Genomic DNA, 14,664 nt, shown 5'->3' with positions numbered 1-14,664 from the left:
ACTGTGAACTGCGCCCTCCTTAAAAAAAAAGTGTGGAACTCAAATGTGTGCCCCGTCCGTGGCAGGGAGAGCTGACTGTGAGCCAGTCTCTGCAGCAGAAACTGGGCGGGGTCAAGTGCACAGCGGAGCCACTTCTACGGAAGGAATCCCACGGATCCCCCACCCTGGCCCACTGAGCTGTGTAATCGTGTTGGAGGCTCAAGGGTTAAGCTTGAACGCTGAGTTTAGGGTAAATACTGGCCCTTCAACACTCGTCTTTGTATTGAGAATTCTCAGTGACCTCCACTCAGGCAGTGCTCGGGTTCTGGGTGGGTATGTAGCCCGGGTATGGACTCTCAGGGAAAAAGCCCGCGAGAAACTCGTGTCTGAGCTGGTAGGAGGAGCAAAGCCCAGTCGGGCTTCCACGCCTGCCTGCTTCCGCTCTGCGGGCACAGCCCAGCTAAAGCTCATTGGTTCAACAGGGGTTAAATGACAGGTCGCCAGCCAATGGGAGTTAAGGCCCGCCGCGGCGCCTGCCTCGTACGGCTGCTTCCGGTCGGGCTGCAGTTTTGCGAGTGTGAGGTAGAGAGACTCGGGGTGGTGAGGTGCTCGGGTCTGCAGGGTCACTACTGGCCAACCCTTTGTCGGCTCTTTAGGAGTGTCCCCTAAGTGCTTCTAATACGGACCCCGCGCCTCCCGGGTTGTGCGGGGGCGGGACCTTCTGGTCCGCCTCAGTCCCGGCCCCACGCCCACACGAGGGTTCATCTTCTTCGCGTCCCAGGCCGCAGTGGCCCGGCATAGGCCTCGGAATAGGCTCCACGGAGCTTGGGACGGGCCGCAGCAGGCACAGTTGTCACCAAGGTGAGCACTGACGTGAGGCTGGCAGCTGGGAATTGTGACGCCACCGCACTCGCCGGCTATTGGCCCGGGGGTGGCTGCCACAGCCAGTGGGCGCCTCGGCCAGGGCGCGGACCTTCCGACTTTTTCCCCTGGCTTCTGTCAGCCGGGTCCTGGGCTGGCAACCCCTTCCTGGGCGGCCATTCTTTCCACCCTCGGTACTGCCGCTCGGAAGTTGCTGCCTGAGGGGCCGAGGGCACAGGATCGAGACTAAGGTCAGAGGCCCCCGGTGATTGGGATTGGACACCGAAAGGGTTGGGAGCTGGGGCGGAGTTAAAGAGCTTTGGTATAAAGAGAGACCCAAGATGTGAGTGTAAAGGCTTGAAAATGCTTATGAAATTCTGATAGAGCCGACCGTGCAGTACTGAGAAGGGGGCGTGGCTCTTGTCAGTCACTAGACCGTGTGTCTCTCGAGGGTGCGTGAGCTCCTCAGGGCAGACAGCCTTCCTCATCGCCCCTCGTAAGAGATCAGTAAATGCTGGTGTAACGAATAAATGACTAGATGGGCTTCAGTTGAGCCTGTGTTTATATAGGTCTCAGAAAAACAGTTAAGAATCCATGGTCACTTTTATCAGCTCTAAGTACTGGATTGAATAAGCTAATACCGTGTGCTCATCTCGGTGTGTGCCAGCCCTTGAACCCTTTATTTGCATCTATTCCGAACACTTCCACACGATAGGTGCAAACATCTCCCTCTCCTACTCCCTTTGTAAAACCAAAGAAACTGAGTTGGACTCAGAGGGTGGACCTGGAGTTTAGCCCTCTGCCCCTCTGGATTCTAAACTGTGAGATTGTGTAAGGGTTACTTTCTCTTACTGTCACATGGGGACAATTCTAGTTCCCAAGTTCCCATGGGATAATGTGCCTGACACTAGGAATGTGGAGCTCAAGGGGCTCAGGTCCTAGTCCAAAGCCTGAGGGCGAGGCCTGAAAATCTTTCCTGCCCACTTTGTGAGCCTGAGCGTGCCTGAATCAGAAGGGAGGACAGGGAACAGGCCCCACTCTAGACAGCTCAGAACCCTCCTAAATCTGGTAGGACTTTAGCCCAGGCTCCCTCTCAGCGAAAGGGCGGATGTCATCTGGCTCTGTGGTTAGGAGGGTGGCACTTTCCCCGTCTTACAGATCAGGCCGCTGCGCTGTCGGATCGGGCTGTCTGCGAGGATCTCCCCGCCTTCCCGTCCCGCCTCCACCCAGCAGAGGCGCTGAGGGCATGTCGGAGGCGCGCCCAGGGGCCTGGTTCGGCTTCGGCTTCTGCGGCTTCGGCCAGGCGCTGGGTTCGGGCTGCGCGCGCCAGGTCCACAGCCCCGAGCCGGTGCGCGCGCCGCAAGTGGACGCCGACATCTGGCGCGTGAGCGCGAGCTGGAGCTACACCGCCTTCCTGAGCCGTGAGTGACCCTCTCAGGGCCCGGCCCCGCCCCCGCTCTCCTGTCACGCCCCGTGCTCAGGCCACTCTCCGCTCGTACTCGTACAGGTGCGGGCCAGGTGCAGCTGTCGGGCTCCACGAGCGGCGCCGCGGACGGCTGCCGGGACGCGTGGGCCTCGGAGGCCCTCCTCGTACTGCTGCGGGACGGTCGGGGGCCTGGGCCCGGGGCTGAGCTGCAGGCCTGGGCGCCCAGCTCGGCGCTACGCGGGGAGCCCCTCTGGGCCCAGACCGTGGTGCTGGAGGCCGAGCGGGAAGACGGACCGGGCGGTGAGACCCATAACCAGACGCTGCCCCTGCTGCCCTGCGCCCGCGCCTACGTGAGCCCGCGGCCGCCCCTCTACCGGCCTCTGGCCCTGGAGCTGCGGGCGCGCCGGCTGGAGCTGGGTGCCGAGCACTCGTTGCTGCTGGACGACGTGGGCCGTGTGTACTCCTGGGGCGGAGGCAGGTGAGTGGGGCGAGACCAGGTGCAGGCCGGTTGAGCTTTATGCAGGGGTGGGAGGTGAGCAAGTGAGGGTAGGTGAGTGTGACTGCTGGAGGAAGGGCAGGGAGACCCCTTGATGTGACTGGAGCTGACTAGGGGTTCCCTTGCTCAGGCATGGACAGCTGGGCCACGGGACTCTGGAGGCAGAGCTGGAGCCCAGGCTGTTGGAGGCGCTGCAGGGCCTGCCCATGGCTGAGGTGGCCGCCGGTGGCTGGCACTCTGTGTGTGTGAGCGGTGAGTGACTAGCGCATCTCCAGACATCGGGGTCTTGTGGGCTCCAAACCCTCCTTCTTCCTGTTCCAGTGTCTTGATAATAATTAGCTACTATTGTTAGTGAATTTTTAGCATTAGGGTTGTTGCTCCAACAAACTGTAGTGTGTGGAGGCAGGGGAGGGGGGAGCTCCAGGAAGAGGCCTTCCCCAGGACCTGCAGGGGGTGGGGCTGAAGGAAGGGGAGACCATGGGAGAACTTCTAGGGACACATTTCTGAAGTGTGTGCATGTCTGGTAGGATAGGGGAGGGGACAATTTAGGAACAAAGGAAAAAAGTGAAAATGGAGAGGAAGGTCCAGCAAGAGACTTCCTTTGGAAAAAAGGGTGACCTGAAGGCACTTTAGGGGGAAGGGGACCGGTTAAGACAAGGACACTGCTGGATCCTGAGGGAGGCCCTCTCCCTGGAGCACTAACTTGGGCAGGGCAGGCCTCACTTGACTCCGGGGAGCTAGTGAGGTGTAGGGGGTTTGGAGGAATTCAAGGCGGGGGAGGCTCACAGTCTGTTTAACGGGTCCCCTTTCCTCTCTTTCAGAGACTGGGGACATTTATATCTGGGGCTGGAATGAATCTGGGCAGCTGGCCCTGCCCACCAGGAGCCTGGCGGAGGACGGGAAGACAGTCGCGGGGGAAGGTGAGCCTCAGCTCTTGACTTGCACACGTTTTTGTCACTCCTGACTACAGTGCTTAGAAGCATGTGACACCCTTGGGACCCCAGGACACACTGCAGGACTTTGAGCCTCTCATGGGAGGGAGGCTCTCAGGCTCATGCCACTGTCACACTGCACTGTCCATACCTGTGTCCCCTCCAGCACTTCCTGGGAAGGGAGGGGTTGTGAGATCAGCTTTGGAGCGAGAGAATAACGTACTTCATAGAGCTGTTGTAGTCACTGAGTTAATGTACAAAAAAGGTTTAGACGAACGTTCAGTAACGCTTAGCCATCGTTACCGTCGTCATTCCTTCTCTGAAGCCACTGGACTGAATGAAGATGGTTCTGAAGTGAAGGGAACCGCTGCGGCTGAGACTGGAGCCCCTGCCGCCTTTATAGCCGTCCAGCCCTTCCCAGCTTTACTGGATCTGCCCCTGGGCTCAGATGCAATCAAGGCCAGCTGTGGATCCCGGCACACAGCAGTGGTGACAAGTGAGTGGAGCTGGGTGGGCTGGTTCAGGATGGAGCAGGAAGTCACTCCACCCCGCTCTCTAGCTTCTGCCTGCAGAGAAGGCTGTGGCCACCTGAAACACTACTATTTTCAGTGTCTTTGATATGCAATGAGTAGCTGCCTCACTCAGCAAATAGAGCCCCAACCTCCACCTGGCTCCAACAGTGGCTCCCAGCCTGTCAGGCCCCAAAGGTTCTTTCTTCTGGAGGCAGGCAGCCTCTGTGCACAGGCAGATTTGTCCCCGGCCGGCCTTTTCATCTGACTGCAGGGCCTGCCCAGCCCAGCTTCTGAGAGTCCTGCACTCAGTGACAGATGCAGGCAGAGCACTTGACATATAGGAAGGTAAACTTGTTCAGTCTGGATCCTTTCCAGCCCAGATATAATCAGACAGTTGTTAGAGAGAGAGGGACTGCCGTGCTATGCCAAGCAAACGTCATGACAATTTACAGTGTGCAAGCCAGGCTAGACAGATGCCTTGTCAAAGAGCAGTGGTGACAGCCCTTTACTGTCCTTTTCGTTGCAGGAACGGGAGAGCTGTACACGTGGGGCTGGGGTAAGTAAAGGCTTTGATTTTTGTGATGCTTAAACCAAGAGGAGAAAAGATGTGGGAGTGGAGGGTAAGTGACAAGGACCATACTGACACATGGGAGGACCGGGCCTGAAGAGCTGTGTATTCCCTTCCCTAGAACAGACCCAGGCACACTCAGGAGGTCAGATGATATCCGTACTTCCCGTTGACCTTTCTGAGAACCTTTCTTCTCAAGGGAGTGTTTAGCCAGCATTTATGAAACATATTTTGATCTGGTACTGGGTGGAGAAAAAGAGAAAAGGAAACTCCATCCTCTGAGCATCTGGGCTTAGGAGCAGGGAACCGGGAGGGGCACCCGGCCTGGGGGGACTGGTGGCTCCGCCTCTTGCAGACCCCCGGGCTTTGCCTGACCTGAAGGCTATGACGCTGGGCTCCTGAATTCAGGGGGGTGCCCAGCATCTGGGGTGCCCAGCATCTGGGTCGATGGGCTGGTTTTCCTTCTTGGAGGGGAGAAGCCCCGAGCGCAGTGGAATGGATAGCCAAAGGTCTCGTTTCACTGCAGGTAAATACGGACAGCTCGGCCACAAGGACGTGAGCAGCTGGGATCGACCCTGCCGTGTGGAATACTTTGTAGATAAGCAACTCCAAGTAACGGCTGTGAGCTGTGGGCCCTGGAACACCTACGTGTATGCCGTGGAGAAAGAGAAGAGCTGACATATACAGATGAGGGCCTAAAATACGTGTGCAGTATAATAAAAAGTTACAGAGCTCATACCTGTAAGTTCCCACCCAGGTCAAGGGAAACCACTGCCAGCACCGCAAAGGCCCCACATGTGCCCTCCCCATCACAGCCTTCTGGCCTCACCTTCTACTTTGTCCTCACGTTAGGAACACCCACAGAGCTTTGGAGACCATCACAGACAATGAAATCAACCTCAGTGCGGAGCCTGGACAGCAGGAGGTTTTAAAGCTCCCACATGCCCACCCAGCCCAGGTGATTTGGACATAGTGCCAAGATTGGGCACCACTGGAGGGCCCCTTTCCTTAGCCATGTACCTATTTTCTCTTAGAATTGTATCCCACTTGTAGGCATCCTTACACAGTACAGTTTAGTTTATCCGCTTTTGGACTTGAGGCAAATGGAATCATTCTGCATACGCTCTTTTGTGTCTTGTTTGCTCAGTGGGCACTGCACAACCCATCTGCGTAGTGCCCTGCGGGTCACTCGTTGTTCTAGGGTGTTCTGTTGCATGAATATACCTCAATTAGATGTTCTTTTGTTGATGGTCATTTTCTTCTCTGTTTTGATAAAATACACATAAAAAATGTACCATCTAAGCATTTTTAACTGCACAGTTCAGGGGTGTTCAGTACGTTCCTTCTGTACATCCATCCCAATGATTCTTCTCATCTTGTGCATGTGCAGCTCTAGACCTGTTATACCTACTAGGCAGGAGCGCCCCGTGCTTGCCTCGCCCCTACCCCTGGCAGCCACCACTATGCCTTTTCTTACGAGTTTCACTATTCTAAGTACATCATGTAAGTGCAATGATACCGTATTTACCTTTCTGTGTCTGGCTTATTTCATGTAGCATAATGTTCTCAAGATTCACCCATGCTGTAGCAGGTGTAGGGATGTCCTTCCTTTTTAGGCCTGTAGAATATTCCACTGTATGTATACACCACATTTTGCTTACCCACTCACCTGATGGGCACTGGGTTACTTCCATGTCTTCGCAAATGTGAATAATGCTACTGTGAACATGGGCGTGCAGGGATCTTCTTGAGACCCTGTTTTCAATTCTTTGGGTGTATACCCACAAGTGGAATTGATGGGTCATGTCATACTTTAATTTTTAATTTTTTGAGGAGCCTACATACTGTTTCCCATAGCAGTTGTTCCATTTTACATTCCCACCAACAGTGCACAAATGTTCCAATTTCCACGTCCTCGTTAATGCTTGTTTCAATTTTTTTGATAGTAGCCATCCTATTGGGTGTGAAGTGGTATCTCGTAGCATTGATTTGCATTTCTCTAATGATCAGTGATGTTGAGCTTTTTGGCCATTTGTGTGTCTTTGAAGAAACATCTATTCAAATCATTTGCCAATTTTTTTGCTTTTTAAAAATTTATTTTTAAAAATTGAAAAATACACATTACACGAAACTTACCATTTTAACCATTTTTAAAATGCCCACCCCACCCAGGTGACAGCCCAGTTCACTGTTAATAGCTATTGACGTTGTTGTGCAAACAATCACCAGAACGTTTTCATTTTCCCAAACTGAAAATCTACTCATTAAACAGCTCCCCAGTCCCCCTCCGCCCAGCCCCGGGCAACCACCTTTCCATTTATCTGTAAGTTTGACTACTCTAGATAGCTCTTACAAGTGCAATCACACAGAATCTGTTGTTCTTATGACTAGCTTAGGTCACTTACCATAATGTCCTCAACGGTCATCCATGCTGTAGCATGTGTCAGAATTTCCTTTTCAATCCACTATGTGTAAATACCACATTTTGTTTATATGTTCATCTGCTGACGGACACTTGGGTGGCTTCTACCTTTTGGCTTCTCTGAATAATGCCGCTAGGAACATGGGTGTGCAAACATGTTTTTCAAGACTCTGCTTTCAGTTCTTTTGTGTATATACCTAGAAGTGCTATTGCTGGATCACATGGTATTGTCACTTTAAACTTTCTGAGGAACAGCAATACTGTTTTCGATAGTGGCTGCACTATTTTACATTCCCACCAGCAATGCACCCGTGTTCCAGTTTCCCCACATCATCACCAACACTTCGTATTTCTGTTTTTTTGGTAGCAGCCATCCTGATGGGTGTGAAGTAATACCTCATTATGGTTTTAATTTGCATTTCCCTAGTGATTAGTGATGTTCAACATCTTTTCATGTGCTTGTTGACTATCATCTGGAGAAATGTCTATTCAAGTCTTTTGCCCATTTTTGAATTGGGTTGTCTTTTTGTTGTTGACTTGTAGGAATTTATATTCTGGATACTAGACCCTTACTAGGCATATTTTCTGCATTTTTTTCCTATTCTATGGGTGTCTTTCCACTTTCTTGATAGTCCTTTGACACACAAAAGTTTTAAATTTTGATGAAGTCTAGTTTACCTACCGTGTTTTCCCCAAAATAAGACCTAGCTGGACATCAGCTCTAATGCGTCTTTTGGAGCAATAAGTAATATAAGACCCAGTCTTATAATTAGAGCTGATGGTCCGGCTAGATCTTATTTTCTGGGGAACACGGTATTTTTTATTTTGTTGCTTGTGCTTTTGGTGTCATGTTTAAGAAATGATTGCCAAATCCAAGGTCATGAAGTTTATACCCCCATGTTTTCTTCTAAGAGTTTATAGTTTTAGCTCTTATGGATCTTTGATACAGTTCAAGTTAATTTTTGTGAATACTGTGGCAAGTGTCCAGCTTCATTCTGTTGCTTGTGGATATCCACGTGCCCAGCACCATTTGTCAAAGAGGCAATTCTTTCCCCATTGCATTGTCTTGGCACAACTGTCAAGGGTGGGTTTATTTCTGGGCTCTTTATTCTATTGATTTGTATGTCTTGTTATGCCTTTGTCCCACCATTGTGGTTACTCTGGCTTTGTATTAAGTTTTGAAATCAAGAAATGTGAATCTGCCAAATTTGTTCTTTTCAAAGATTGTTTTGGCTGTTTGGATCCCTTGCAATTCCGTATCAATTTAAGGATAAACTTTTACATTTCTGGGAAAAAAAGGCCATTGGAATTTTGATGGAGATTGCATTGAATCTATAGGTCAGTTTGGAGAGTATTACCATCTTAACTATATAAAGTCTTCAATCCGTAACCACAGGGTGTCTTTCTATTTACTTAGGTCTTAATTTCTTTCAGCAATCATTTGTAGTTTACAGTGTACAAGTCTTCTATCTTCTTGGTTAAGTTTATTCCTAAGTATTTATTCTTTTTGATGCTATTGTAAATGGAATTGTTTTCTTCATTTCATTTTATCATATTAATTACTAACATATAGAAATACACTTTTAAAAAATATTTTTCAAGTACATTTGACATACAGTATTTGTTTCAGGTGTACTACATAGTGATTAGACATTTCATATAACTTACAAAGTGATCACCCTGATAAGTCTAGTACTGACACCCTACATAGTTATTCCAATAGTATTGACTATATTCCCTATGCTGTATTTTACATCCTGTGACTATTTGGTAACTACCAATTTGTATTTCTTAATCTCTTTACCTTTTTCGCTCATCCCCCAACCCCCCCTCCCAGTTGGCAACCATCAAAATGTTCTCTGTAGTACGTATGAGCTTTTTTCTGTTTAGTTTATTTGGTTCAGATTCCACATATTAATGATATCATATGATAGTTTATCTTGGTCTGACTGCACTCAGCACAGTACCCGCTAGGTCCATCCATGTTGTTGCAGATGGCAAGATGATATTCTTTTTTTATGGCTGAATAATATTCATTCATGTATGTATATATATGCCACCTCTTTTTTATCCATCCCATTGGTGGACACCCAGGTTACCTCCGTATCTTAGATACTATAAACAATGCTGCAGTGAACATATGGATGCACGTGTCCCTTTGAAGTAGCATTTTGGGTTTCTTCTGATAAATACCCAGAAGTGGATTACTGGATCCTTCTTTGTTTCTTGTTATAGCCTTTGTTTTAAAGTCTATTTTGTCTAGTGTAAGTATTGCAACCCCAGACTTTTTTTTCTTTCATTTCCATTTTCACAAAATACCTTTTTCAATCCCTTTCAGTTTTGTGTGTGTTTTTTAAATCTAAAATGAGTCTCTTGTAGATAGCATATGTAAGGGTCTTATTTTCTTATCCATCAGCCAGCTTATCTTTAGATTGGAGCATTTAATCCATTTACATTTAAAGTAAATGTTATGTACTTATTGCCATTGTATTATTCATATTTTTTATCTTTTTTTCTTTCTCCTTAAAGAAGTCTCTAACATTTCTTGTAATACTGGTTTGCTGTTGGTCAACTACTTTAGTTTTTTGTCTGGGAAGCTCTTTATCTGTCCTTCGATTCTAAGTGACAGGGTTACTGGGTAATCTTAGTTGTAGGTCCTGGCTTTTCATCACTTTGAGTATTTCCTGTCATTTACTTCTGGCCTACAACACTTCAGTTGAGAAATCAGCTGCTAGTCTTATGGGAGCTGCCTTATAGGTAACTGCTTTTCTTTTGCTGCTTTTAAGATTGTCTTTAACCTTTAGCATTTTAATTATGATGGCTCAGTGTGGGCCTTTTGGGGCTCATCTTGTTGGGGACCCTCTGAGCTTCTTTGGCTTGTATGTTTATTTCCTTTGCCCGGATAGGGAAGTTTTCCATCATTATTTCTTCAAATAGGTTTTCTATTGCTTGCTCGCTCTCTTCTCTTTCTGGTGCCCGTGTGATGTGAATATTCGTACACTTGATGTGGTCCCAGAGGCCCCTTAACTAGCCTCACATTTTTTGGATTCTTTTTTCTTTTTCGTGTTCGAATTGGATGTTTTCTGCTACCTTAAGTAAATTGCTGATTCTATCCTCTCCATCTAATCTACTGTTGATTCTTTCTAATGCATTCCTCATTTGTGTTACTATAGTCTTCATTTCTCACTGGTTCTTTTTTATGATCTCTATCTCCATTTTTATGTTTCCTGTCTCTTTGTTGAAGTTCTCACTGAGATTATTGAGCATACTTGTAACCAGAGTTTGGAACGGTGCACCTGATAGATTGCTTCTCTCCATTTGTTTAGTTCTGTTTCTGGATTTTTATTCTGTTCTTTCATTTGGGACGCGTTTCTTTGTCTCCCCATTTTGGGTGCCCCCGTGTTTGTTTCTTTGTATCAGATAGAACTGCTGTGTCTCCTGGTCTTAGAAAAGTGGCCTTATGTAGTGGGTGTCCTACGGGGCCCAGTGGAGCGGTCTCCCTGGTCACCTGAGCTGGGTGTTAGGTGGGTCATATGTGTCCTCTTGCTGTAGTTGAGCCTTGGTTGCTATTTGCACATCAGTGGGAGGTACTGACACTTGTGATTGGTTGTGAGGAGTGGCCATGACTACGTGGGGGAGCTGCGGTCCAGTGGCTGACCCTATAGAGCAGGATTTGCTTTAGCGGGGCGCTGGTGCCTGCTCTCTGCCCTTTGAGTGTGTCATCCACAGAGGCCGCTGGAGGGTGCTCTGGATCTATCCAAGTGAGCCAATGGACATCCTAGCCCCGAGGTGTCCTGGGAGGGGCCCTTGCCACAAGCCAACTTTAACCACAGTCTGTGCCCTACCCAGGTCTACCTGGCATGAACCACAAAGCACTCTGCAGATGGGAGCCACCCGCGCTGTGCTTGGAGGTGCCTCGAGAGGCCAAGCTGAGAACTGAGGCCAGTTGCTACTAAGCTTGGCTTGGTGCAACTTATCAAGAGGTACTAGACACACTGAGGCCAGGAGCTGCTTGTTTGGATTTTGTAGCCTTTGACAGATTTTAGGAAAGTCCACAGCATAAGCCAAGACAGTCCTTTTGTATGGAAAAGCCACTGAGAGTGGCTCCGATGGGTCAGCAAGTTGGGTGGAGCAGGGTCACAGAGACGCACTAGGGCAGTGCAGACAGTGAGACCCAAGTTGATGAACACTCAGGGGGAGTGGGGAGAGTGTAACAAAGGAGCAGTGCATTCTTCCAGCACTTCTGTCTGGGACAAAGCTGCCCATACAGCACTCGCCCTGGAGCCCGACAATTCATTTTCTCCTCAGGTGTCCCTGGAACCTTTCGACTGCTGCCCAGCGCTGGAGCTCAGAGCAAGAGAAGTCGTCAGTGAATAAGTCCGTGTGTGGGCCTTCAAGAGGAACGTCCCATCTCACATCCGGCGCAATCTCCGGCTTCATCCCCTCCCATCTCCAATCCCTATACTCACCTCCTCGCATCTCTCAGCGCAACCTGTTGGATCCCATCTCCCATGCGATCTCAAATCCCACCTGGCATCGTCCATCCCATCCAACATCCCATCACATATGTCCTATAGCCCAACCAAAATAAATAGATAGAGAGGAATAGCTAGATAGACACAGAATTAGATAGAGAGGAATAGTTACATACATACAGAACTAGATAGAGAGGAACAGCTAGATAGACACAGTAATAGATAGAGTGGAACAGCTAGATAGACACAGAATTAGATACAGAGGAATGGCTACATAGATACAGAATTAGATAGAGAGGAATAGCTAGATAGATACAGATTTACACAGAGAGGCATAGGTACATAGATACACAATTAGATAGAGAGGAATAGCTAGATAGATACAGAATTAGACAGAGAGGAATAGCTACATAGATACAGAATTAGATAGAGAGGAATAGCTAGATAGATACAGAATTAGACAGAGAGGAATAGCTACATAGATACAGAATTAGATAGAGAGGAATAGCTACATAGATACACAATTAGATAGAGAGGAATAGCTAGATAGATACAGAATTAGATAGAGAGGAATAGCTAGATAGATACAGATTTAGACAGAGAGGAATAGCTACATAGATACACAATTAGATAGAGAGGAATAGCTACATAGATACACAATTAGATAGAGAGGAATAGCTACATAGATACACAATTAGATAGAGAGGAATAGCTACATAGATACACAATTAGATAGAGAGGAATAGCTACATAGATACACAATTAGATAGAGAGGAATAGCTACATAGATACAGATTTAGACAGAGAGAAATAGCTACATAGATACACAATTAGATAGAGAGGAATAGCTAGATAGATACAGAATTAGATAGAGAGGAATAGCTACATAGATACACAATTAGATAGAGAGGAATAGCTAGATAGATACAGAATTAGATAGAGAGGAATAGCTAGATAGATACAGATTTAGACAGAGAGGCATAGGTACATATATACACAATTAGATAGAGAGGAATAGCTAGATAGATACAGAATTAGATAGAGAGGAATAGCTACATAGATACAGAATTAGATAGAGAGGAATAGCTACATAGATACACATTAGATAGAGAGGAATAGCTAGATAGATACAGAATTAGATAGAGAGGAATAGCTACATAGATACAGATTTAGACAGAGAGAAATAGCTACATAGATACACAATTAGATAGAGAGGAATAGCAAGATAGATACAGAATTACATAGAGAGGAATAGCTACATAGATACACAATTAGATAGAGAGGAATAGCTAGATAGATACAGAATTAGATAGAGAGGAATAGCTAGATAGATACAGATTTAGACAGAGAGGCATCGGTACATAGATACAGAATTAGATAGAGAGGAATAGCTAGATAGATACAGAATTAGATACAGAGGAATAGCTACATAGATACACTATTAGATAGAGAGGAATAGCTAGATAGATACACAATTAGATAGAGAGGAATAGCTAGATAGATACAGATTTAGACAGAGAGGAATAGCTACATAGAACCACAATTAGATAGAGAGGAATAGCTACATAGATACAGAATTAGACAGAGAGGAATAGCTACATAGATACAGAATTAGATAGAGAGGAATAGCTACATAGATACACAATTAGATAGAGAGGAATAGCTTCATAGATACACAATTAGATAGAGAGGAATAGCTAGATAGATACAGATTTAGATAGAGAGGAATAGCTACATAGATACACAATTAGATAGAGAGGAATAGCTAGATAGATACACAATTAGATAGAGAGGAATAGCTAGATAGATACAGATTTAGACAGAGAGGAATAGCTACATAGAACCACAATTAGATAGAGAGGAATAGCTAAATACATACAGAATTAGACAGAGAGGAATAGCTACATAGATACAGAATTAGATAGAGAGGAATAGCTACATAGATACACAATTAGATAGAGAGGAATAGCTTCATAGATACACAATTAGATAGAGAGGAATAGCTAGATGGATACAGATTTAGACAGAGAGGAATAGCTACATAGATACACAATTAGATAAAGAGGAATAGCTACATAGATACACAATTAGATAGAGAGGAATAGCTAGATAGATACAGAATTAGATACAGAGGAATAGCTACATAGATACACTATTAGATAGAGAGGAATAGCTAGATAGATACAGATTTAGACAGAGAGGAATAGCTACATAGATACACAATTAGATAGAGAGGAATAGCTACATAGATACACAATTAGATAGAGAGGAATAGCTACATAGATACACAATTAGATAGAGAGGAATAGCTACATAGATACACAATTAGAGTGAGAGGAATAGCTACATAGATACACAATTAGATAGAGAGGAATATCTAGATAGATACAGAATTAGATAGAGAGGAATTGCTAGATAGATACAGATTTAGATAGAGAGGAATAGCTACATAGATACAGATTTAGACAGAGAGGAATAGCTACATAGATACACAATTAGATAGAGAGGAATAGCTACATAGATACACAATTAGATAGAGAGGAATAGTAGATAGATACAGAATTAGATAGAGAGGAATAGCTACATAGATACAATTAGATAGAGAGGAATAGCTACATAGATACACAATTAGATAGAGAGGAATAGCTAGATAGATACAGATTTAGATAGAGAGGAATAGCTACATAGATAAACAATTAGATAGAGAGGAATAGCTACATAGATACACAATTAGATAGAGAGGAATAGCTACATAGATACACAATTAGACAGAGAGGAATAGCTACATAGATACACAATTAGATTAGTAGATAGATACAGAATTAGATAGAGAGGAATAGCTACATAGATACACAATTAGATAGAGAGGAATAGCTACATAGATACACAATTAGATAGAGAGGAATAGCTAGATAGATACAGATTTAGATAGAGAGGAATAGCTACATAGATACACAATTAGATAGAGAGGAATAGCTACATAGATACACAAT

The 14,664-nt window shown here is 46.1% G+C and overlaps 1 protein-coding gene across 4 annotated transcripts; it reads left to right on the top strand.

The window, feature by feature from the left end:
• The first annotated feature begins 90 nt into the window (after positions 1-90).
• On the top strand, positions 91-6,013 carry RCCD1 (RCC1 domain containing 1). Of its 4 annotated transcripts, XR_002136201.2 has the most exons (9): positions 273-840; positions 1,999-2,261; positions 2,348-2,744; positions 2,893-3,014; positions 3,584-3,682; positions 4,020-4,190; positions 4,733-4,762; positions 5,301-5,515; positions 5,627-6,013. XR_002136201.2 is itself a non-coding variant. In XM_074318148.1 (8 exons), the coding sequence occupies exons 2-8, from the start codon at positions 2,087-2,089 to the stop codon at positions 5,450-5,452; spliced, it is 1,146 nt and encodes a 381-aa protein (XP_074174249.1). In that variant the 5' UTR covers positions 91-229; positions 1,999-2,086; the 3' UTR covers positions 5,453-6,013. The 4 variants fall into 4 exon arrangements, 3 of the variants coding, with proteins under 3 accessions (XP_074174249.1, XP_019571672.2, XP_019571673.2); XM_074318148.1 differs by lacking the exon at positions 273-840 and adding an exon at positions 91-229 and having other exon boundaries at positions 5,301-6,013; XM_019716113.2 differs by having other exon boundaries at positions 5,301-6,013.
• Positions 6,014-14,664: the final 8,651 nt, after the last annotated feature.

The sequence above is a fragment of the Rhinolophus sinicus genome, linkage group LG13, assembly GCF_036562045.2.
Source record: "Rhinolophus sinicus isolate RSC01 linkage group LG13, ASM3656204v1, whole genome shotgun sequence".
Taxonomy (NCBI): Eukaryota; Metazoa; Chordata; class Mammalia; order Chiroptera; family Rhinolophidae; genus Rhinolophus; species Rhinolophus sinicus.
Note: the sequence above shows the minus strand (reverse complement) of the source record. Positions and strands in the feature narration are given on the sequence as shown.

Coding starts and splice junctions, on each gene's coding strand:
- RCCD1 (XM_074318148.1), top strand. CDS start 2,087: ATGTCGGAGGCGCGCCCAGGGGCCTGGTTCGGCTTCGGCTTCTGCGGC. Junction 3,015..3,583: donor GCACTCTGTGTGTGTGAGCG/GTGAGTGACTAG, acceptor CCTCTCTTTCAG/AGACTGGGGACATTTATATC. Junction 4,763..5,300: donor GCTGTACACGTGGGGCTGGG/GTAAGTAAAGGC, acceptor GTTTCACTGCAG/GTAAATACGGACAGCTCGGC.